Source organism: Rhinoderma darwinii, chromosome 1 (genome assembly GCF_050947455.1).
Source record: "Rhinoderma darwinii isolate aRhiDar2 chromosome 1, aRhiDar2.hap1, whole genome shotgun sequence".
Taxonomy (NCBI): domain Eukaryota; kingdom Metazoa; phylum Chordata; class Amphibia; order Anura; family Rhinodermatidae; genus Rhinoderma; species Rhinoderma darwinii.
The window spans coordinates 69,831,122-69,856,074 of NC_134687.1; the positions used below are offsets into that span (position 1 = coordinate 69,831,122).

The 24,953-nt window shown below is 40.0% G+C and overlaps 1 protein-coding gene across 1 annotated transcript in view; it reads left to right on the plus strand.

The window, feature by feature from the left end:
* The first annotated feature begins 390 nt into the window (after positions 1-390).
* GABRB1 (gamma-aminobutyric acid type A receptor subunit beta1) overlaps positions 391-24,953 on the plus strand; it is a 606,042-nt gene continuing 581,479 nt past the window's right edge. Inside the window, exons 1-3 of the mRNA XM_075859522.1 lie at positions 391-968; positions 1,127-1,218; positions 1,394-1,461. Of these exons, the coding sequence (XP_075715637.1) occupies positions 886-968; positions 1,127-1,218; positions 1,394-1,461 (243 nt within the window). The 5' untranslated portion in view covers positions 391-885. The remainder of the gene's footprint in view (positions 969-1,126; positions 1,219-1,393; positions 1,462-24,953) is intronic.

Genomic DNA, 24,953 nt, shown 5'->3' on the forward strand with positions numbered 1-24,953 from the left:
CTATCTATCTATCTATCTATCTATCTATCTATCTATCTATCTATCTATCTATCTATCTATCTATCTATCTATCTATCTATCTATCTATCTATCTATCTATCATCTCTCTCCTCTCTCTCCACATACAGTATTGTGCATACAGCCACATGTGCTACCTGACTCCTCTGACCTAATCCTGCAGGTAGATTGTAGGGTAAGAGGTGTCTGGTCCTATGCCCTGTACAGCGGTATTAGGATGCTGCTTCTGCTGATGATGTGCCTGGTTCTTCCTATGCTCCCCTATGTTAGGATGCCCTGTATCTAGGCCGGCTCTGCTGCATCCACATATCAGAGCAGAAGTAATTGGTTTGGTTTTTTTTATGCCCCCTCCCATAATCAGAGAAATCGTGATCAGGTACAGTCTGTATCTCCTCTCCCACCACCACTGCAGCTTCCTTGGGAATGGCTGCACCGTGCTCAGGGAAGGAGAGCCGCTGACAGGTCCCCGTGCCCTGAGCTCGTTCCTCATCACCAGCAGCAGTCATCCAGCAACAGCACGTACTATATACAGCAGATCTCAATCACAGCCATGCTCACCCATCTCCCCCAACCCAGGAGCTGAGCCTGCACCCAGCCCCGTGATCAGCACAGGAATATCACCACCCTCTCATCAGCAGCGCCTATGGACTAAGACCAAGATACAACTTTTAACCCTTTGGAGACTTGGGCATTTTTTCCCCCTTTTTTTTCACAATCTTCTCCAGCAAACAGTCCGTGTGGATGCTGCCTCCACTGCGCATGCGCCGCTCTATTAGGAATTATCGCCTGGCTTCAGACTTTAGTTGCATTCGTTGAATCTTCTCTCATTAAACAACGTTTTATTTTATTTTTTCTATCAACTTAGTAATGTGGACGCTGCAGAACAGAGGAGGATATTTCGGGATTGTATCGTTTCCTATGCTGATAGCCATGGTGTGCTGTGCTCAGAGGTGAGATGTGCTGCAGAGAAATATGCAGATCATGAATGGGTATTTTATAGATATGTGTATATTTGGGGTGAAGGAGGGTGGGGGATGGGGAGTTATGTCTGATGCTTGTAGTTTAGGTGCTGACTCCAGTGTCTATACTTCTTCTTCTTCTTCTCCAGTGTTAATGAGCAAAGCAACATGTCATATGTGAAAGAGACAGTGGATAGATTGCTCAAAGGATATGACATCCGACTGAGGCCAGACTTTGGAGGTAATGACACCCATACATGATCCTATTGTAATGTACTAGCAATAAACGTCTGATCATCTAATGCAACCACAATAATGAGAGCTGATAGTAAAATGTCATAGAAAAAGATGGTTCCTGAATTATTATGCATATTGCTCCTATGATGACACGTCTGCCTACTGCTTCTTCTCCCCAGGCCCTCCTGTTGATGTGGGGATGAGAATAGCTGTAGCCAGCATAGATATGGTCTCTGAAGTCAACATGGTGAGTACATCCTTTGAATTAAACAAAGTGCGCAGAGAGGAATGGAGAAGGAGCCTGGTGCTCACCCTGCAACTTTGTGTCAACTTGGTCTTCTCTCCAGAGTATGTGATGACTTCCCTTAGCTGCCTGTGTTGTGACTAATTCACCGGTGATAGTTATTGCTAATTATATCTCTGCATATTAATTCTGATGTATGAAATGTCTCCATCTGTGGAGAGTGTGGCAGGTCTACTACTTCAATACCATGGACAGCACTAGGCTACTCAGCTGCTTGTATGGATTGATATAGAACATGTTATTGTCTGGGAATTAGGGAATGATTTATTTGAATGAAAGGAGAAACAATTTGAGTGTCATGTGGGAAATAATTGTGTAGTGACATAGTGGAATTGTGGTCTGGCTGAGGTCACTAGAACATGTGACATTTGTGGAGTGCCGAGAGATTGAAATTGACATTTACAATAGAGTGGCAATATATCTTATTATTATTATTTTTATTATTATTGTTGTTGTTATTATTATTGTTGTTGTTGTTATTATTATTATTATTGCTATTATGTATTTATCTATCAGTATTATTATTATTATTATTACTACTATCGATTGTATTCATTGATTGCTGTTTTTATTGCATCTATTGTGTTTCAAATGTCGAGGCATTAGGTTTTCTTGTCCAGGGATTGTGAAAGTTTAATTTCACTCCAGAACAGAGGTTCCCAACCTTTTTGGCCCAATTTGACAGGTAGTATTGAGCCACATGGAGTATTAAAAGGCAAAAAGTCTATCAAAGATATGATCAGGTGACAGGACTCTTACCCTAAAATGAACTGCCAGTTATGTGGTTTGAGATCTGCTGCCAAGTTTCAGTACTACTATGGCTTCCCTAGTGCCACAAGGGCACAATAGTATAAAGAGCGTCCACCAGCTGGGAAGCTGCATGTGGTAGGCCTGACAGTCACTTGTGGAGGTCGGAGAACGCTGCTCTTGAGGCGCCTGTAGGATGTCAACATTTTATTTAAGCCATATGGAAAATTTGTTTTCTTGAATAAATTCATATTTGTTTTAGTATGTGATTATTTTTGAATATAGTATGTAACCAAAGGGTACAGCACTGAGGAAACTGTGATATGAGCGTCTACATTCTTGCTGGTTCATGGTATTATGTTGTATTATAAATTTATTGTTACTTTTTTACCAGTACACTTTTGTTTCGCAATAACCCCTGTAGTATTTTTTTAATTATTACCTGTTGAAATAAAAATCTATTTGTTGATGACTCTCAAAGCAGATTTATGTACTTTTCTAGCACAGGTTTCATCCAGTGGATCATCTTTCTATAAAAAGTTAATAAAATTAAATTCCAGTGGTAAGAAATTCCAATGATTTTGGTGGTTCATCTAGCTTGCTTCCACCATCATCATCATGACTCTCTCAGCGCCTCATTTGAGTGGCGTCATCATCTATCTTTTGTATAAATATATATATATAGCCTCTGCTAGGACATGTAATATGACCTATTAAATATAGCATGGGTGTAGGGCAAATTAAGACAACAACTTACAGGGTCGGACTGGCCCACCAAAGTACCAGAGGATCCTGCAGTGGGCAGAGGTTCTACAACAATAAGGCCCTGTTCACACAGAGTTTTTTGCAGGCAGAAATATCTGCCTCAATATTCCGTCTGAAATTTTGAGGCACGTTTTGCGTGACGTTTTTCGGCCATGGCCATTGAGCGCCACGGGCAAAAAACGCAGCGAAAAATGCTTTCTCTGCCTCCCATTGATGTCAATGAGAGGTCAGAGACTGAAAGGCCCGAAGAAAGGGCTTCTTTTTCCTGCAAGCGTTTTTTTCCGCTAACGGGAAAAAAACGCCTCCCATTGCAATAGGAGGCGATTTTGGCCGTTTTTTTGCCGCGGTTTCCACGGCAAAAACCGCAGCTTAAAACTCCATGTGAAAAAGGCCTAATGGCTCTAATAGATCCAGCCAAAGACAACCCCATTTGAAGCTGCTGGGGACAATTTTTAAAAGGTAACTTATGCTCTTTAGTTAGAAACAAATTTACGTTTTTCCTTAGGATTTCCAATGAAACTCTTTAAAATAATGGCCATAGAGTACATGAGTAAATCAGAAGTTGTGGATATAGCAATGCAGCCATGGCAGCCATTTTTGGAAACATGATAACAGGAAGTGCAGCCATATTGATTGTCACCTTAAATTAGGTTCTCAGAAACTGGGGATCAACTTTCATTTTCTCAGCATGTTCAATCATTCACGAAGTGACAGTTTTACCACCAATTTTACCATCAGTCGCTTAGAAGCTAATGCAAATGTGACAACCAATATCACTGCACTTCCTGTTTCTACTTTTGCAAATATTGCTGCCACATCAAAATGCAATGAATGTTTTTAAATGGTGGTATTTTCTACTTTAGATGTCATGAGATATTTACATCAAGGGAATTATCTTACTTAAAGGGATTGTCCACTTTTTATTTGTTCTATTTATTTATTGAATGGAAAATCATACAGATTTCTAATTTACACTTATTTAAAATTCGGACATACCTCTCTTATCAGTGCAGTTGCCTTTGTCTAAAAAATAAAAAATGGTTTAGCCCATACCATTATTCCATAGAAATGTACCCATAGTATAACTGAAGGGGCTAAAGATGGCGTCAGTCATGTGGCCCACACATCATGTGACCACTGGCATTCAGGTAACACTGTCCAGGTATATAACAGGTGAATAATAGATTATTGAGGAAAAGAAGTTATAAAGTATTTCTACCTCCAGCAAAATCTCATCATCATGTCTGTCAGTGCCTGTGAGGAGCAGCTCTTACATTCTTCCCACTGTCTCTGTTTTTTTTTCTTATTTAACTTTATTAACAACCTGACAACATCTCCTAAAAACAGAGAGATATTTTATAAATCATCTAGAGACATTAGCTGGTTGCCGACACAGGATGAGAATGCTCGTCCTGAGTGGCGAGTACTTGGCACATTAGGACGAGCATTCTCGTTCTGTGTGACAGCCGCCTGTGCGCGCGATCGAGAGCGGGGCAACGGCTGTAATATACAGCCACGGCCCCGCTCTGACAGCGGAGAGGAGAGAAACATCCTCTCTCCGCCGTTAACCCTTTGAATGCCGCAATGAAAGCTGATCGCGGCGTTCAAGGAGAGGGGACTGCACTTTGATCGCGTCACAGAAAATAACTGTGACGCGATCAAAGCCCACAACTCGTATGGCCAGACAGCCCAGGGTCCATTGAAGGACCCCAGGGCTGTCTGAACATATTTCCTGTTGTTAGGGCATACTGAGGTATGCCCTAACAACTGCCTGTGTACAATCAGTAACAGGCTAATGTACTGGCATATAGATCTATGCCAGTACATTGCAGTAACAAAATCAAAATGATAAATCCCTTTATGGGATTCAAAAAAAAGTTAAATGAATGTAAAAAAAATAATAAATAAATAAAAAGTAAAAAAATACACAGAAACACACATTTTTTTTATAATAAATTAACTTTTTAAAATATAAGTCCCAAAACATGAAATAATGGACATATTTGGTATCCCCACGACTGTAACAACCCGTACAACAAATGTATAACATTATTTATGATGATCGGTGTATGGTGTAAAACAAATAAATTAAAACTGCAGCGGAACTGCTTTTTTTCTGCATTTTCGCCAAAATAAAAATGTATAGAAATTAAACGATAATGTATTTGTACCAAAAAATGGTACCTACATAAAGTACAACTCGTCCCGCAAAAAACAAAGTCTCATACAGCTACGTCGTACAAAAAATAAAAGTTATGAGCGCCGGGATGCAAAGAGGGAAATATAAAAAAATTGTTCTGTCCTCAAGGCCAAAATTGGCCGTGTCCTTAAGGGGTTAAATACTTGCAGAGTGAAGTAGTTGTTTATCATTATTCCACCATTAGTTCTATTCACTTATCCCATGGATGTGTGTGTGTGTGTGTGTGTGTGTGTGTGTGTGTGTGTGTCTGTGTGTGTGTGTCTCTGTGTGTGGGTGTGTGTCTGTGTGTTTCTGTGTGTGTGGGAGTTTCTGTGTGTGTGTCTCTGTGTGTTTGTGTGTCTCTGTGTGTGTGGGTGTGTCTCTGTGTGTGTGTGTGTGTCTGTGTGTGTGTGTGTGTGTGTCTCTGTGTGTGTGTGTGTGTGTGTGTGTGTGTGTGTGTGTGTGTTTCTGTGTGTGTGTCTCTGTGTGTGTGGGTGTTTCTGTGTGTGTGTGTGTGGGTGGGTGTGTGTGTGTGTGTGTGTGTGTGTGGGTGTCTGTGTGTGTGTGTGTGTGTGTGTGTGTGTGGGTGTCTGTGTGTGTGTGTGTGTGTGTGTGTGTGTGTGTGTGTGGGTGGGTGGGTGTGGGTGTTTTTTTTTTATTCTACAAATAAGTTAAAAAAAAACAAAAAACTGGACAACAACTTTAAGCATCAACCATAAAAATCTACAATTGGTGATGAATAACAATTTAAACCAAATGTCAATTATACCAGCATTGTCTTACATTAGGATAATGTTATATTGGTTGTTTTTTAAGGAAATAGATTTTTGCACTTTCTTTATTATTCTTTTTTTGCTCCTGAAGCTAAATCTAACGCAAGGAAACAGCCCAATAAAATACTATTGGCCTACATTCAGTTAATGCAGCCATGTGGACACTTATAGCGGGAACGTACGGACTCTCCTGACGTACATGCTAAGCGTAGAGGAGATGCATGATATACTGTAAATGGGGCCTTACATGTATACACAGTGTGGTCACAGATACAGAAAGTCACTGGCCTAAGTTTAAAGTAAACATCGGGCGCTTTTACCGGCTTACAAACCTAGGCAAATAAACGTGATGTGAATGGGGCCTTAGTCGGGTAAGAAGGGGACATTGTTTCGCACCACTGTAACCTAATTTCACCTTCTAGTGCTATGGTTCTAAATCTGGTACCAAGCATAAATAATAATATAATATACCTAATATGTCATTGGCACACAGCAGTATATTCTGCTGCCAACAGCCATACAGAGGCGCCTTGAGCCACGTGTTGCTCCTGCACCACAGGGAATATTGGCTTAGCTAATTGGCTCGTATTGAAAAAATGAGTTGGGTTAAGTAAACATTTAATTGTATTTGTCTTAAAGACCCATGTTTTGCATATTGATTTGTTCTCATTTCTTTGAGAGATAATATTCCTAAGGGACAGATGTCCTGGATTAAATGTATTGGTAGCATTAAAATATTACTGCAGCACTTGGTGACTTAATGGTTTGAATTTATGGGGTACTCAAACACTCCATTAAAAATATCGAACATAAATTGATAAATGTCCTAATGCACAACTACAGCAAAATGTTACAAGGACAGACCAAAATAGACTGAATTCCATGTATTTACTGCATAGATGCTCCAAATAGACGTTATTATACTATATCTATTTTAATTTATTTTAATTTACATTTCTAAATAAACTATCTAAGTAATTATTTCCTATTTTTTATGCAAGTTTATTTGTAACAAGGCATTTTTACATCTGGTGAGGGTGGGGAACAGTGAGTGTATGTTCACACAGAGTGTTTTCGGCCGTTTTTCAGGCTGTAAACGCCTAAAAAACGGCCGAAAAATCGGAGGTAGAACGCCTCCAAACATATGGCCATTGAGATCAATGGGAAAAAGGCATTCTCTTCCGATGGGCCATTTTTTTTCTTGGGACGTTTTTGGAGCTGTTTTTCATAGACTCTATTGAAAAAAGTTCAGAAAACAGCCGTAAAAAAAGCCACCAAAAACGCAGTGAAAATCGGCAGTGGCTTCAAAAACGTCTGAAAATCAGGAGCTGTTTTCCCTTGAAAACAGCTCCGTATTTTCAGACGTTTTTGAGTTTGCGTGTGAACATACCCTTGTAATAAAACAGATTATGTGAGAATACACGTTTGTGGTTATACTTTTTTCATTTGAGCTTGCATGTTGTGCTGTGCCCACTACTATAATAAGCATATAAAGAGGTAAAATGGTATTGAACAGTGATGATGCCAGCTGATCTCAACAAGGGCATGAATGTGGGTGACAGGTAGTTCTCAACAAAAGCTAGAAAGCCTGTATGTGTCACCTGCAGGCCATGGCTAGTGTTGCTATGAAATGGCCAAAATATATTTGGGCCAAAGATGAGTAGATGCTAGAGCAAATAATTATTTGTTAGGGACTCTCAATAACTTAAAGGTGTTGTATAAGATTAGAAAAGTATGGTTGCTTTCTTCTAACAGCGTAACTCTTGTCCATGAACTGTGTCTGTTGTTGCAGTCCAGCAATTCAGTTGAATAGGGTTGAGCTGCAATTCCACACACAGCCCGTGGACAAAAGTGGCGCTGTTTCTGGAAGAAAGCACATATTTCGTTTTAAATGCAGATACATGTAATGTCTTATATCTGGATGTATCGTAATTATACTACATTCAAAGCACTCAGTAGGTAAGGCATTCATAGTGATATATTCTCTAAATATATTATATATTATTTATATTATTATTTTGTTGTTTATTCACTGCCATGCAAAAATATTCACCGCTTGGTGTTTTTCCTGTTTTTTTGCATTACAACCTTGAATCAAAATGTATTTTTGAGGTGTTTGTTCCATTTGATTTACACAACATGCATACCACTCTGAAGACGCAAAGTATTTTTTACTCTGACACAAACTATAATTAAGAAAAAATACGGAGAACTTTATTGTGCTTAAGTATTCACCACCAAAAAGTCAAATTTTTATAGCCACCTTATGTTGCAATTACAGATGTAAGTCTTTTGTATGCCTCTGTTAGCTTAGCACATCTACACACTGGGATTTTTGACCATTCTTCCAGGCAAAACTGCTCCAACACCTTGAATTTAGTTGGGTTGTGATGGTGTATAGCAATGTTCAAGTCATGCCACAGATTCTTTCTTTCAAATATATTTTTATTGCTTTTTAAGGATTTAAGGAACAGTGTACAGATAAACAGTGTACAGAAAAAACATCATACATATCACAAAGTAAATGTAAGCAATGGTGACATCATCATGAGGTATTTAAGGTAACAGTATTGTTCAAAGAAGATCAAATATAGTTGAGCAATCGTAACGGAGCCAGCCAGTAAACAATTGCCAGAAACTACTAATGAGTAGCATGTACCCCATCAGGGACAATACATTAGCATATTACATCACCAATCTGAGTGAAAGTGTAAACCAAAAAAAAGGGGGGACAGTAGGTCTGGATGCCAGGGAAGGAGGGCTGGGTATCGAGGTTGTGACTGTAAGAGATTGTGCTCTACTGTGTACCAAGCAGTGTGAAATGACAACATTCACTATATAGTTAGAAAAATAATTATGATTTGGTAAGGGGATTATTGCCCATCGGATTATAAAGTTGGGATCTAGTACTCTGCCACTCCTTCCAAATTTGAACAAAAGAGTGGTGAGTCCCCAGTTCCCAGTGGGAAAGTTCTTCGGGTCTAGCTATTTGGCTAAACTTATGCAACCAATGCGATAATGTTGGAGGAGCCGTTGATTTTCAATTCAATGCGATTAGTAGATGGGCCGCTGCTAGGAGTATCCAAATTAGTTTCAGGGATTTTCCAGGTGTATTTTTCGGAATGAAGACAAGGAGAGCTATTTCAGGAGAGGTCGGGATCATTGTGCTCAGATCAAATTAATGAGTGAAGACTTGTTGCCAGAATCGTAATAGACCCGGACGCTCCCACAATATGTGTAGAAAGGTGCCAGATGTATTACTGCATCTCCTACATGTGTCCGACGTAGTACTATACATATGGTTTAACCTAACAGGAGTCAGATACCATCTGGAGAGTACCTTATATTCATTTTCCTGTGTTTTGATACAACGGGAGGAGGTCCTAGGGTCTCTCAACACCGATCTGACCTCCGGATCACCCCATACTCTTAGGGTTTCCTGCGTCAAAAAACGAAATGTCGAGAAGGATGATAGTTTTGGGGTCTATCAGAATCAGATGGCGTAAAGGTATTTGAACAATTTGTTCTTCTATAGATATCCAGTGTTTATGAATAGGCTGTCTAATCCAATGAACAATTCTATTTAAGTGTACAGCTGTGTAATATTTGGATACGGAAGGAAATCCGATTCCGCCTTTTTCTGGGGGTAGTTGGAGGATTTTATGTGAGATCCTAGGTTTAGAGCCATTCCAGATGTAGTCTGAACTAATTTTCCTATATAGGTGAAAGAAGCTACTTGGAATGCGTATAGGAAGAGTTTGAAGTAAATATGTTACTTAGGGGTAATCAGAGAGTTCAGCATGTTAGCTCTGCCAATCCACAAATGAACAGCTGGGGACCAGGATTTAAGGATATAAGGGAGGGATTTCAGTAGTCCCTTGTAGTTCAGGGAACATAACTGTCTTGGGTCAGAAGTAATGTTTATACCCAAAAATTTGATGGACACAGATGACCAGGTAAATGGGAATCTTTGCTTTAAGGGTTCTATTTGTGAGGGAGTTGGGGAGCTATTCAAGACTTGTGATTTAGAAGCATTAATGTTAAAATTGGATATGAATCCAAATGTATCTAATCATTTTTGAAGGGATATGAAAGCAATATTAGGGTTGGATAGTAATAGTAATAGGTCATCTGCGTAATCTACTAGTTTGTACTCATGTTGACCACATTTTAGTCCATGGATTGTTGAATCTTGATGGATTGTTTGTAGGAAGCGTTCCATAGCTAAGATAAATAGTAATGGTGATAATGGACAGTCTTGTCTAGTTCCATTATTAATTTCAACCTTCTTAGAAAGAGTATCGTTAATCTTTATGTATTAACTAGGTCATGAATACATTGCCATAATTGCTGTTATAAATTTGGGTGGGAACCTGAATTTTCTTAGAACATTGGTCATATAGGACCAGGCTACCCTATCGAATGCTTTCTCGGCCTCTGTGCCAAGTAGGACAAGGGGTGATTTAGATTTTCTGGAAAATGATATGGAGTTGAGAACTTTATATGTATTATCTTTCCCCTCCTGTCCTGGTACAAAGCCGGTTTGGTCTGCATGAATAAGATATGGTAGAATGGATTGCATCTTGGCAATCTGATCTCTTGCCATATAGTTTTAAATCCAGATTCAGCAAGGAAATGGGGCGATAATTTGCACAGTTGAAAGGGTCTTTGACAACTTTTTGTATCAGGGAGATATGTGCTATGAGCGTTTGAGACAAAAAAGGTGTACCATCCAAGGCCAGATGAAAGGTTGCCAATATATGTGGTGCAACATGGTCAAAAAAACATGAGTAATAGTGCAATGGAAGGCCGTCTGGACCCGGAGCTTTTCCCTCTAGGTGTTGCTTTCAATGCAGCCTTTAATTCTTCTAGTGTGAGTGGGCCGCATAAGTGTGAAGCATGAGTTTCGGTGACTATAGGAAGGTCTAAAACCTAGAAGAAGGTTGCTGTTGCAGAGACTTTCTGAATAATGGAATCAGAAGTGTCTTGTTTGTTAATGTTATATAGTTCCTTATAGTATTTACGGAAGATATTAGCAATGTGATCAGTCTCCTGTGACTCCACACCTTCATTGTCTTTAATTGCCCCAATCCTGTGTTTGGATTTCCTCTGTCTCATTTTAGCTAACATAAGCTTAGTAGGTTTATCACCATGTGCAAAAAAATTCTGGGTGGTGGATAAATATAGTTTGGCGGAGTATAAGTTTAGAAGGTCTTTGAGTTCTTCCCGCATGGTTGATAATTGAGCTAGTTGGGTATCAAAAAGTTTTTTTTTTTTTTGGTGTAAACATTCTAAATGTTGTATTTAACTTAATAAATCTTCAGATTTCCTTGATCTCAACTTCTTATAATAGGTGGCCAAGGCTATGAGTTCTCCCCCAATAACCACTTTATGTGATTCCCACAAAATATGTGATGAGATGTCTGTGCTCAAAGAACTCTTGTAAACTGAGGTTAATCTGATCCTTTACACTGGGAGAATCTAGTAGCATTTCATTCAGTCACTTGTTATATGTTTTTGTGATCTGTGTAGGTGTTTCAAAGGTGAAGAATACTGGGGAATGATCAGAACGGACCATTGGGTCAATGGAAGAATCTAGACAGTATTTCAAGCAGTGGGATGGGAGGAAGATATAATCTAGTTGTTGATAAGAATTATGAGGTGCTGAGAAATGTGTGTAATCTTTACTTCTGGGGTTGAGAAAACGGCAGCTATCTATGTGAGAAGCTCTGTGAAAGAGTTTTTTGATGCGGGCTAATGTTCTGTAGGACAGAGCTGATCTACCTGAAGATGAGTCAACCGTAGGATTAAGAGTAAAGTTAAAATCACCTGCTACTACTGCAATGCCTTCCCTGTATTCTTCTAATCTAGAGAAGGTCTTATTCAGTCATGCGTATTGAGAGGTGTTCGGAGCGTAAAGATTCCCAAAGGTATATAGCTGGTTATCGATAGTCCCTTTTACAAACAGGTATCTACCTTCAGGGTCAATTACCTGATCTACTATGGATATACATAAATCTCTGAGAAAGCCCAAACTTACTCTCAATCTGGCTGCTGATGGAGAGGTGCTATGTATCCAGATTGAGAAGGATGAATTGGAAAGATTAGGGATGTGATGATGCTTAAAGTAGGTCTCTTGTAGGAAACATATCTGTGTTTGCTTTTTATGGAAGCTATGTAGTATCTGTCCTTTTTTGGGTGGCGAGTTTAAACCTCTTACATTGTAGGTAAATATTCGTAGTGGAGCCATGAGACAACTAGTGAAAACTTATGAACGGTAAACATAAAACAACATTCTAAGTAATAGGGGATGTAAGGAAGGGGATGTGGAAATTGTTTAGACATTTAGGCAAACAGTCGTGAAACCTCGTGGTGGAGTGTTGGGAGACCACAAGTGATTAAAAAAGTGACTCAGGGGACATGTTTCTGTTATCCCTGGTACTTTAGAACTGTATAACCAGACGGGATTAACTACTCCCGGAAAAACCTAAGCGATGTAATGTCAAGACTCAGTAGAGTCGACACAGGGGAAACACATTCTTTTCTACAATCGGTGTGATATTTCTTAATATATCACTTTAACAAGAGCTATAAACTAAGGTAACAGAGATATAAATGGTGCTCAAAGTGTCAAAATCCAACATTTTAGATATGTGAAAACATGGTCAGCTTCCTCAAACTAAAGTTTCAAGACATACTATTGGTAAATCAAGAGCTGAAAGAAAAGGCACAATCATCGTGATAATTCAATATATATTCTCAATGTAATTAAATAACCTACAAATGTCAGTGTTGAAAAGGATTATTATGGAGGACATCACAATCCACAGTGGCTACAAAATCCTAACATTCATTCAAGAGTAAAGAAATTAGATCTGTTTTGCCAATCTCAGATTTTAGAACATATTATGAACAAGTCAGAACCTACTAAGAGAGGCATAACCTTTTTGCCGACTGTGATTACCATCACAGATTGGTTTTTGTCAGTTATAAGACCAATGTAAAAGGTTCCTATATGAGTGAACCAAATATTATAACTAACAATGGCAAACATAACATTTGTTCAGGGGTTAAAAAATGCAGATCTTTTCTACCTTTCACACACCTTAGAACAAATTCTGAGCAAGTCAGTACCTACTAGAAGACATAACCTTATTTTCGTCTGTAATCACCATCATAGATTGGTCTTATAGCTGATGGAAACAGAATCAGTCATTAGCAAGTAGAAGTTTAGGTGTAAGCTTGCCTGATTTTTTCTTGGATTTCGATAGCTTACTGGGATCTGCCAACTTCCACGGAGTCAGGGGTACTATCTCAGGAAGATTCAGAACTTAGTTTGTAACAGACCAATTGGCAATGTTCAAGTCCGAGATGTTAGGGCATTGTAAACTTTGGCTAGGTCAGTATGAGACCTGATGACTAATTTACGTCCAGTTGATGAGATGAGAAGTCCAAATGGGAATAAACATCGAAAAGTGATGCGCTTATTTCTAAGATGGTCCATCAAAGGTTTTATCACTTTGCGTTTGTTCAGGGTAGCGGGAGCAAGGTCCTGAAAAAGATTAAGAGGGGCACCTTCATCCAAGATGTTGTTTGTTTCTCTTGCTCTTTCCTTTATTTGTTCATTTTGCTGGAAATTTAGGTAACCTACATATTATATCCCTCGGGGGATCTGTGGGTTTTGGAGCAGGGCGCAGGTCTCTATGTTCTCTTTCAATGATCAATGGAGTTATGTGTGATGGGCCCAGCAATTGACAAATCTCAACCGCTTTAGTGGATGCTTCTGCTGTCACTGATTCAGGGACCCCTCTGATACGTATGTTTTTCCGTCTGCCACGGTTGTCTTGGTCCTCTAATTAATCTTATAAACGGTTGATATATTGGTGGCAGGAATATACTGTATGTTCTCAGAGGCAGCTTTAGTGTAGGAGATGATGTCTGATTGCGTGCTTTCAAGAGATTCCACTCTATTGCCTATTTTCTAGAAGGGAGATAGGGAGGTCATTACTTGGAGCCATTTCTTCGTTGTCTACATCCATTTTCTCGTACGAAGCAACGTGTGGGTGATCAGCGACTTTCTGTGTCAATTGAGGTGAGACTGTTATAGAAATAGGTGAGGAAGGCCTTGTTAAGTATTGGTTTAGATCTCCTTGTGAGAGAGTGGATTTGTTGGTTCTGCTAGGCCCTGAGCCTGTGCCCCGGTATCTACCTATTTTGACCATATGGATCGTGTCATGCAGGTTCCGCTTCAGTTAGTGTCTCTCCTCCATCGACTAGTATTACAAATACATAATTTGGGTAGACCTATACCTTTCTAGGTAGAATACACATCGCACAGTTCTTGATGGGCAAAAATGAGGGATAGATGTATCTGCGGATCACTATAAATCAATATACTATATATATATTTATAACATATAGGCCAATGGATACAGTGCAATGTATATATCCTTGTTGAACGTCTTATGAAAGTAGATTACAGTACATAAAATCAGGATGCTTGAGCAAAAAGTTGTCCAGGGTACATCGGTTCTTGGCCTTTGACTGTTGTGCTGTAAGCTGCTGTAATATAGGCCTTGCTGTATCCTTGTTGTGGGGAGACCAGCAGTGGTCGGGGACCTTCAACGAGACACACAGGGCTTTAGAGCCTCAAAAGGAATCGAGCTTGTTCATATGAGTAAGTGCCCCTGTAGTGTGGTTCCAGCTGCCTTATAGTGGAGGAGTCAGGGTGCTGGTGATGGGGGCGAACGGTGGGTACAGCAACATATCACAGCACAATGTGAGCTCTCCGATCCTCACATCCACCACTTTTCTCTTAATCTTTAGTTCCCGTGACCGGTTTTAATATGCGGCGCTCTGGCAGCTTTATAAATGGCTCTAGGCTGCAATGCAGAAAATGCAACAAACGGCCCAAAACTGTTCCCAAAGGTAGTGGACGACTTCCTGGGGCAGTATATATGGTTTTTGTGTCACTCAGACCTGCGATGTCCGTGGATTCTTCAACTCTTAGCTGTATTAGCAGGAGCCCTGGTGAAGTGCGTCCTTCCTGTATCACGTCAGGCGACACCCCCTCATGCCACAGATTCTAAATTGTAATGAGGTCTGGGCTTTGACTAGGCCATTCCAAGACATTTAAATAATTTCCCTTAAACCTCTCCAGTGTAGCTGTACCAGTATGTTTAGGGCCATTGTACTGCTGGAAGGCGAACCTCCATCCTAGTCTCAAATCCCTGGCAGGCTGAATTGCTCTGTACTTCCTGCCATCCATCTTTCCTTCAATCCTAACCAGTTTTCCAGTCCCTGCCGATGAAAAGATTCCACACAGCATGATGCTGCCACCACCATGCTTCACTGTGGGAATGGTGTTCTTGGGTTGATGGGAAGTGTTGGGTTTGTGCCACACATAGCGGTTCCTATGATAGCCAAAAAGTTAAATTTTAGTCTCATTTGTCCGGAGAACCTTCTTCCATGTGTTTGGAGAGTCTGCCACATGCTGTTTGGCGAGCTTTTTCTTTAACCCGTTAGTGACCGCCAATACGCCTTTTCACGGCGGCCACTAATGGGCTTTATTCTGATGCATAGGCCTTTTCACGGCACTGCATCAGAATAAAATTGCGGCGCCGTGAAAAGAGATAGCTCCCTGCTCTCAGCTACCGGAGGTAGCTGAGGGCTTGGAGCACAGTCTGGGGACCGTTGTTTGCGGTCCCCAAACCGGCGATCGCCGGTATTCAACGAATACCGGCGACCGCCGTTACAATTAACGCAGCGGTGGAAAATTAACATTTTTATCTCCTCTCACCATGAATGTTTGGTGAGAGGAGATAAAAAACTAACCTGAAGGGCCTCCGATGCCCGCGATCGTGCCCCCCTTCTCTTCTCCTCCCGCAGCTGCCAGGATGAGAAAAAAAATGGCGCCCGCGCATGCGCACACAATCTAATTAAGATTGCGGCGCCGTGTAGAGTGATAGCTCCCTGCCCTCAGCTACCAGAGGTAGCTGAGGGCTTGGAGCACAGTCTGGGGACCGTTGTTTGCGGTCCCCAAACCGGCGATCGCCGGTATTCAACGATCGCCGTTACAATTAGTGCAGGAGTGAAATCTAACTTTTTATCTCCTCTCACCATGAATGTTTGGTGAGAAGAGATAAAAAAAACACTTGTTAGGCCCCCGATCGTGCCCCCCCCTCCCCTCAACCGCCGGGAAAATTAAAAAAAAATGGCGCACGCATGCGCTGTCAGTGAAAGGCAGCTATTCTGCCTGTACATAGAAACTGATCAGGGACCGTTATAATTGGTCCCTGATCAGATGGTCACTGTGATATACCTATCACAGTGACCATAGTCCCATATTTTCAAAATACAGCACAAGATTTGTGCTCTTTCCCTCCCTTCTCTCAATGTAGTTGATCTGTGAGAGGAGAGAGAGAAATACTATAGAAATCTTGTGCTGTATTATACTGTAAAATACACCACATACTTACTCGCCAGTGTTCCGATATTATCCGAATATTGTCCGTAATTACCCCAGATTACCCGTAATCACCCCAGATTACCCGTAATTACCCCAGATTACCCGTAATTACCCCAGATTACCCATAATTACCCGATTACCCATAATTACCCCAGATTACCCGTAATTACCCCAGATTACCTGTAATTACCCCAGATTACCAGTAATCACCCCAGATTACACGTAATCACCCCCGTTTTTTTGTTTGTCTTCTAGAAAAAAAAAAAAACATTATTAGTGTGGTGAACATGAACCGCAGAAGCCGCAGAATGTTCTCTGCAGAGCAGGCATACGCCATGCTGTGCTCTAGCAGTTCCGGCAGTGATACGGACACTGCGTCAGAAGCAGAACTTGGCTCAGAAAGCGACACAAGTTCTGCTTCTGCCACTGGACCCCCCAGCCCTATGGTGGTGGACGCAGCGGTTAGCGGTGAAGCGTCAGGAGACGGGCCTAGTACTGCAGTCCCTTCCGGAATTTGGGATCCTGCAATTGCTTTCTCCCCCCAAGTTTTGCCATTTACAGCGACCCCAGGCATCAACGCAGATGTCTCAAATTTTAGTCCCTATAATTTTTTTCATTTGTTTATAGGCGATCAGGTTCTGGAACTAATCGTCCAGCAGACAAATTTATACGCCAGGCAATTTTGCACCCAAAATCCCAGGTCTTGCTATGCCAGAGGATGGATCCCCACAACAGTTTCTGAAATACATTTTTTGGGGGGAATTACCCTAAACATGGGCATAGTAAAAAAAAACTCTATCCGCTCCTATTGGGCTACCAGCGCTATCCATAGCACGCCTGTATTTGCAGCCGTTATGGCCCGAACGCGCTATGAGACTCTAATGCGTTTCATGCATTTTTCTGACAATACACAAATCCCCCCAAGAAGTGACCCAGCCTATGATCGCCTCAACAAACTGAGACCCCTAATCTCCCTCCTAAGTGACTAATTTTTCAATTTATACACCCCAGGCCAAAAACTAGCGGTGGATGAGTCCCTTATGTCCTTCAAGGGCCGTCTATCGTTTCGCCAATACATCCCCTCCAAAAGAGCCCGATACGGAGTGAAACTTTATAAGGTGTGCGAGAGCACAACGGGCTACACCTGTGGCTTTTTCATTTATGAGGGCAGGGACCGCCACCTTAATCCCCCAGGATGCCCAGAGGATATTGGCATTAGTGGGAAAATTGTGCATTTTAGCAATGGTTACAAGAATAAATTGGGGATGTATTTCCTTTTTCTTATGACTATGTCCTGCCACATACGGCTGTTACATTTCTAATTCTGTACCGTGATACGGGCATTTTTTTTGGAGGATCTCTAATAATCGAGCTGTTCCTTATCAATACACCATGGGCTTTGTTACCGTTCTTATGGAAATACTGACATCATTTTGGGGATTAGTGATCCTTTACTGTTCCTATAGATGGTTTTGGACATTGCCCCTCTATATATTCTGTAGGTGATTGGTTGTTTTGTGCACATAGCGGTTCCTACCTTGCCGGGCAGGGGCCTGTTATGGTGTACCGCGTCACTTGGCACGTTCGTCCCTCTTATAAGGATTGATGGAGCTAAAGAGACATTGTACAACCAGTCACTGAAAAAAAAAAAGCTTGTCTTGACAGCCCTACAGGTGTTCTTCTATCTAGTGAACAGACTCGAGTTTGCAACATAGTTGGATACATTTTCCTCCATTTGTTTGAAGATATTGCCCGTCACTCCAGTACAGTTTATTTTTTCCTCTCTGACTGATTTTATATTAGGACAGAATTCTGTCCACAATGACATCATAATGGCACCAACTGCTTCTTCAGCAAGACAGTCATAAGTACAGGCAAATACGTCTATAGCGACATGTATCCGTTATGAATACACGGCTTCACTTCTCTTCTGTGCCGCACAAATTTATTAATGTGGCATATTTCTAACAAAATAACCTTCTACCACGTCTCCTCTATTTCATGTGGAAACGTAATAAGAGTTTGAAGAAAACATTATATACCCATAGTGTCTGAAATGATACCCATTATTTCCTCCTTTAAAAAATTTTTGGTCCGCATGCCCACTACACCACTAGATGAATACCTTTAGGGATTTTGTTTTTAAAATGGGGTCATTTCTGCGTGGTTTTTTTTTTTGTTCAGGCAGCTCAATGCCTCTAAATGCATGATATGGGGCCTAGAATTTATTCAATTGTGCCCTGAAAGCCAAAGGGTGCTCCCTCTCTTTTTGGCCCAGCCACACGTCTAATAAGCAGATTGGGGCAACAATGAGAGTATTTTTGAAAACAGGAGAAACCGGGTGATTGATTTTGGTTTTTTTTCCCTCATTTTCATGTTCGCTTTACAAAGAAATCGGTCTTCAAACTGATACTTTTATGAAAAAAGTGAAGTTTAATTTTTTTTCACCTGCTATGCATTAAATTTAGCAAAAAACTGTGGGGTCAAAATACTTACTATACCCCTAGATAAATACCTTAAGGGGTCTAGTTTTCTAAATGGGGTCGTTTATGGGGAGTTTCTATCGTTCTGGTAGTTCAAAACCTCTCCAAATATACAGTGGGGCCTAAAACATTTTCAAGCAAAATAGGAGTCCTGAAAGCCTCCGGGTGCTCCCTTCCTTTCAAGCCCTGCTGTGTGTCTAGGCAATGCATTAGAGTCACAATGGGGGCATTTTTGAAAACAGGAGAAACAGGGTGATAGATTTTGGGGTGTGTTTCTTCATTCTTATGGTCGCTTTACACAGAAATCGGTATTCAAATTTATACTTTTATGGAAAAAGTGATATATTTTTTTTTTTTCACCTGCTATGCATTAAATTTAGCAAAAAACTGTGGGGTCAAAATACTCACTACACCGCTAGATAAATACCTTAAGGGGTCTAGTTTTCTAAATGGGGTCGTTTATGGGTAGTTTCTATCGTTCTGGTAGTTCAAAACCTCTCCAAATATACAGTGGGGCCTAAAACATTTTCAAGCAAAATATGAGTCCTGAAAGCCTCCGGGTGCTCCCTTCCTTTCAAGCCCTGCTGTGTGTCCAGGCAATGCATTAGAGTCACAATGGGGGCATTTTTGACAACAGGAGAAACAGGGTGATAGATTTTGGGGTGTGTTTCTTCATTCTTATGGTCGCTTTACACAGAAATCGGTCTTCAAAGTGATACTTTTATGGAAAAAGTGATTTTTTATTTTTTTTCACCTGCTATGCATTAAATTTAGCAAAAAACTGTGGGGTCAAAATACTCAGTACACCCCTAGATAAATACCTTAAGGGGTCTAGTTTTCTAAATGGGTTAGTTTATGGGCAGTTTTTATAGTTCTGGTAGTTCAAAACCTCTCCAAATATACAGTGGGGCCTAAAACATTTTCAAGCAAAATATGAGTCCTGAAAGCCTCCGGGTGCTCCCTTCCTTTCAAGCCTCTGCTGTGTGTCCAGGCAATGCATTAGAGTCACAATGGGGGCATTTTTGAAAACACGAGAAACAGGGTGATAGATTTTGGGGGGTGTTACTTCATTCTCATGGTCGCTTTACAAAGAAATCGGTCTTCAAAGTGATACTTTTATGAAAAAAGTGAGATTAGATTTTTTTACGCCTGCTTTGCATGAATTCTTACAAAAGAACTGTGGGGTCCAAATACTTACAACACCCCTTAATAAATACCTTAAGGGGTGTAGTTTGCAAAATGGGGTCACTTGAGGGGGTTTCCACCATTCTGACACCTATGAGCCTCTGAAAACCTGGCTTGGTGCAGGAAAACCAAATGTACTTCAAAATGTATACAATTATTACTAAACTTGTAAGTCTTCTAAAAAAAAAAATTTTTTTTTCAAAAGTGCTGCCAAAATAGAGTAAAGAGATGGAAATATATATTTCATAAAAAAAATTGTACTGTATGTATGTACATATGTGACATATTGCCGTTAAAAATAGGGAAAAATGATAATTTTTACAAAATTTCTTCAATTTTTCTATTTTTTAATTAATTTCCGCAAATCGTATCAGTCTACTTTTACCACTAAAATAAAGTACAACATGTGACGAAAAAACAATGTCAGAATTACTTGGATATTCAAAACTTTCGCTGAGTTATTCTCTGATAAAGTCACACATACCAGATTTAACAAATCTGGCTTGGTCATTAAGGCCCAAACAGGCCCGGTCATTAAGGGGTTAAGCTATTGTTTTTTTTTCTGGCCACTCTACCATAAAGCCCCACTCTGTGGATTGTATGACTTATAGTGGTCCTATGAATAGAAACTTCCCTCTCCGTGGATCTTTGAAGCTTCTTCAGTGTTATCTTTGAAGTCTTTGTTGAATCTCTTGCCCTCCATGCCCAGTCTGCGAGTTTTGGTAGGCGGTCTTCTTTACTCAGGTTTGTAGTTGTGCCATATTGTTTCCATTTTGTTATAATGGATTTAATGGTGCTCCGGGGGATGTTCAGAGACATGATCAGATGTATTTATACGGACATGTCAGATTATGTGACACTTTGATTTCACACAGGGAACCTTGTTCATCTAATTATGTAACTTCTGAAGTTAATTGGTTTGAGGAGATCTTATTTAGGAGTTTCATAGCAAGGGGGTTAATACATATGCACTCACTACAATAGAAATTGTCTGGAACATACATCCAATCATCATGCATATACAGTATACCATAAACATATGTCTCACAGGACAAAATACAGCGGCTAGGTGTTTACCCAAAGTACGGCACTACCCCTCCAAAATGATTATAAATAACAGGAATAGAAAAACTCTAAAAAGGTCATATGAAAAAACAAGAGGACAGGGAGTCAAGCACTATTGAAAATAAAAAACTCTTTATTGTAGCAAAAAGCTAAAACACATGGTAATACACAGAAGATCCAAACAGAAATAACTGTCTGCAGCTGTACAATGTTAAAACGACACCACAAGAACTCAAAGCATAAGAGTATACAAATACTTATATAATATAAGACACTGGGCAGACATACAATTGCTTTCATGGATTAAACGCTTTGCAACCAAACATAGTGTTGCGCAACATGATTTGAACAGGAATAATAATTCCATAGAAGAAAGAGGTATAAACTTAAAGGTAGAGTCACCTATAGATATTCAAGTGCGGTGACACAAACACCCACATCAGTAAGGCGCTGGGAAGTAAGAAAAACGAGTCCCAATTTTGAGACACCAAGTCACACGTTTATAGCTAAGTAATGTATTACCCATTTAGTGTGGTGAAGGTATGCCAGACAAGCGTCACGACGCGCGTTTCGCGTAAAATAACTTTGCATACCGTATACCATAGCATATGTGACTTGAAATGAACATTCAAAAGATGTGTACTATAGCTTTGCAGTGTGCACGCCGATTGCCCGCTCATTCAGGCGAGTTATGCAGCTGCTTTGGGGGAGTTCTGAGCCCTAATGGTTAGGGATACATCGTCTGTCTAGTATTAAAAACACTATATACAGCAAATGTATGATGCAGAGTGTCTTACACAATAGTGATGGGTGTAAACTACTATTTTAGCTGGCACAGCAGCTGGGAGACAATGAGGTTTGGACATAGAAAAGACCAATACACTGTTTTTTATATCCTGAATAGCGACAAGGGAATCAATGATGCATAAATCATAAAACAAATCATTGCAAAAAGCATTACAGATTAGAAAAAGGGTCACATGACCTTAAGCGGGCTTCTCCATAATGTCCTACAGGCAGCCTTCACAAAATGTATTGCAGTGATCCCTGCCTCCACCCATATACTGTATGTTGTTGTCGCTTTCATCTTACATTCTGACTTGGCATTAAAGGGCTTGAAAGGGGTTGAATTTAACTTGGATACAGTTCTAAAAGACATGAGAGTCAAACACAAGTTTTCAGGGCAATCGGAGCATTTTCTATTCACAACAAATTTATTTGGACTGAATAGAATCGGACAGCCAATTCGACGGAATCGGCCCCGAAACATATTTTCGGAAATTTGCTCATCTTTAATCCTCAACTCATTTGCTGCAGTTTTTGGTCATTCTGGATTGGAGCAACATTCGAAGTTTTACTATAGGGCCAAATGGTTATTTGTTCCAGAATGACAGTAATCGTGCACAGTACATACACATAGATTTTCTCCTGTTATGGTCAACATTTAAGGGCCATCTGAACCAATAAACAGTTATAGTCTCACTTTGAATGGTGGATCCAGAATAAGTAAGTTTTGTTAAAATATTATATAAATACGATGTTTCACTTCAGTAGTCCATGAAAACATCTGATAAAATAGAAATTATACATTATTTTTTTAATTGAAATTTAAATTAAATACTATTTACTTACTATTTACTTAATAATGTGTAAAATTACAAAAATGTAAAGATATTAAAGGGAACAGTGAAATATGTTCCCCCAAAAAATTAGCAAGGAAATTAAGTGTGAATTTAACCTAAGCTGTGGTGCATTACTACAGTTAGGTCCAGAATTATTTGGACAGTGACACATTCTTCATGATTTAGGCTCTGCATGCCGCCACATTGGATTTGAAATGAAACAACTGAGATGCAATTGAAGTGTAGACTTTCAGGTTTAATTCAAGGGGTTGAACAAAAATATCCTCTGAAATGTTTAGGAATTGCAACCATTTTACTACACAGCCTCCTCATTTCAGGGGCTCAAAAGTAATTGGACAAATTAACATTACCATAAATAAAATGTTTTTTTTAAATACTTTGTAGAGAATCCTTTGTAGGCAATGACTGCCTGAAGTCTGTAACACATGGACATCACCAAACGCTGGGTTTCCTCCTTTGTGAGGCTTTGCCCGGCCTTTACTGCAGCGATCTTCAGTTGTTGCTTGTTGTGGGTCTTTCTGCCTTAAGTTTTGTCAGTGAAATGCATGCTCGATCGAGTTGAGATCTGGTGATTGACTTGGGCATTGCAGAATATTCCACTTCTTTACCTTAGAAAATTCCTGGGTTGCTTTCGCAGTATGTTTTGGGTCATTGTCCATCTGTACTGTGAAGCGACGTCCAATCAACCTTGCTGCATTTGGTTGAATCCGTGCAGAAAGTATATCCCTGAACACTTCAGAATTCAACTGGCTGCTTCTTTCTTAAGTCATATCAATAATAAACACTAGTGAACCAGCGCCTTTGGCAGCCATGCATGCCCATGCCATCACACTGCCTTCACCACGTTTTACAGGGGATGTGGTATGCCTTGGATCACGGGCCGTTCCAAGCCTTTCATCTGTCCAAAGAATTTTGTTCCAGAACTGGGCGACTTCTTTAGCTGTTGTTTGGCAAAGTCTAATCTGGCCTTTCTATTTTTAAGGCTGATTAATGGTTTGCACCTTGTGGTGAACCCCCCGTATTTGCTCTCATGAAGTCTTCTTTTTATGGTAGACTTAGATACTGATACACCTACTTCCAGGAGAGTGTTCTTCACTTGGGTAGATATTGTGAAGGGGTTTTTCTTCACCATGGAAAGGATTCTGCGATCATCCACCACTGTTGTCTTCCGTGGACGTCCAAGCCTTTTGGAGTTCACGAGATCACCAACGCGTTTGTTTTTTTTCAAGAATGTACCAAACTGTTGATTTGGCCACTCCTAACATTTGTGCTATCTCTCTGATGGATTTCTTTATTTTTTTTCAGCCTAACAATGGTCTGTTTCACTTGCATTGAGAGCTCATTTGACCTCATGTTGTGGGTTCACAGCAACAGCTTCCAAATGCAAATGCCACACTTGGAATTAACTCCAGACCTTTTACCTGATTAATTGATGATGGATTAACAAGGGAATAGCCCATACAGCCCATTAAATAGCTTTTGAGCTAATTATCCAATTACATTTGGTCCCTTGAAAAAGAGGCAGCTACATATTAAAGAAGTGTAATTCCTAAACCCTTCCTCAAATTAGGATGTGAATACCCTCAAATTAAAACTGTGAGTCTGCACTTTAAGACCATGTTGATTATATAACTGTATATTTAATATGTTTTGGTAAACAGCTAAAATGCCAAAACTTGTGTCACTGTCCAATAATTCTGGACCTAACTGTATATCTTTTGAACACACTTCTTCTGAATTTTGTGTATACATGTTTGCTACCCGCCCCAACAAAAAAATAATAGTGTTACTTTTTTATTTTCCATTTAACCACACTTGTTTTAAATAGTGTATTCTTCTTTTTAGCATGTGAATATACTTGGCACAATGTATTTGATATCACAGACATAATCTTCACCATCAGCAGGTATTTTTATATATTTTTATATACAGTAATTGAAGCTTGTGAGGTGTTTATCCTGAACTCGGCAGAGGATATATCCTCTCAGTACATCAATCAGTTGGGCCTATCAATAGCTCAGGAAAAGGTTATGTCTTTAGGCATCTGGCAGGCTAGAAACGCAAACATGATGTATGATTTGAACTACATCAAAGTGATACAAAAAAATTAAGAAAGAAATGGAAAGA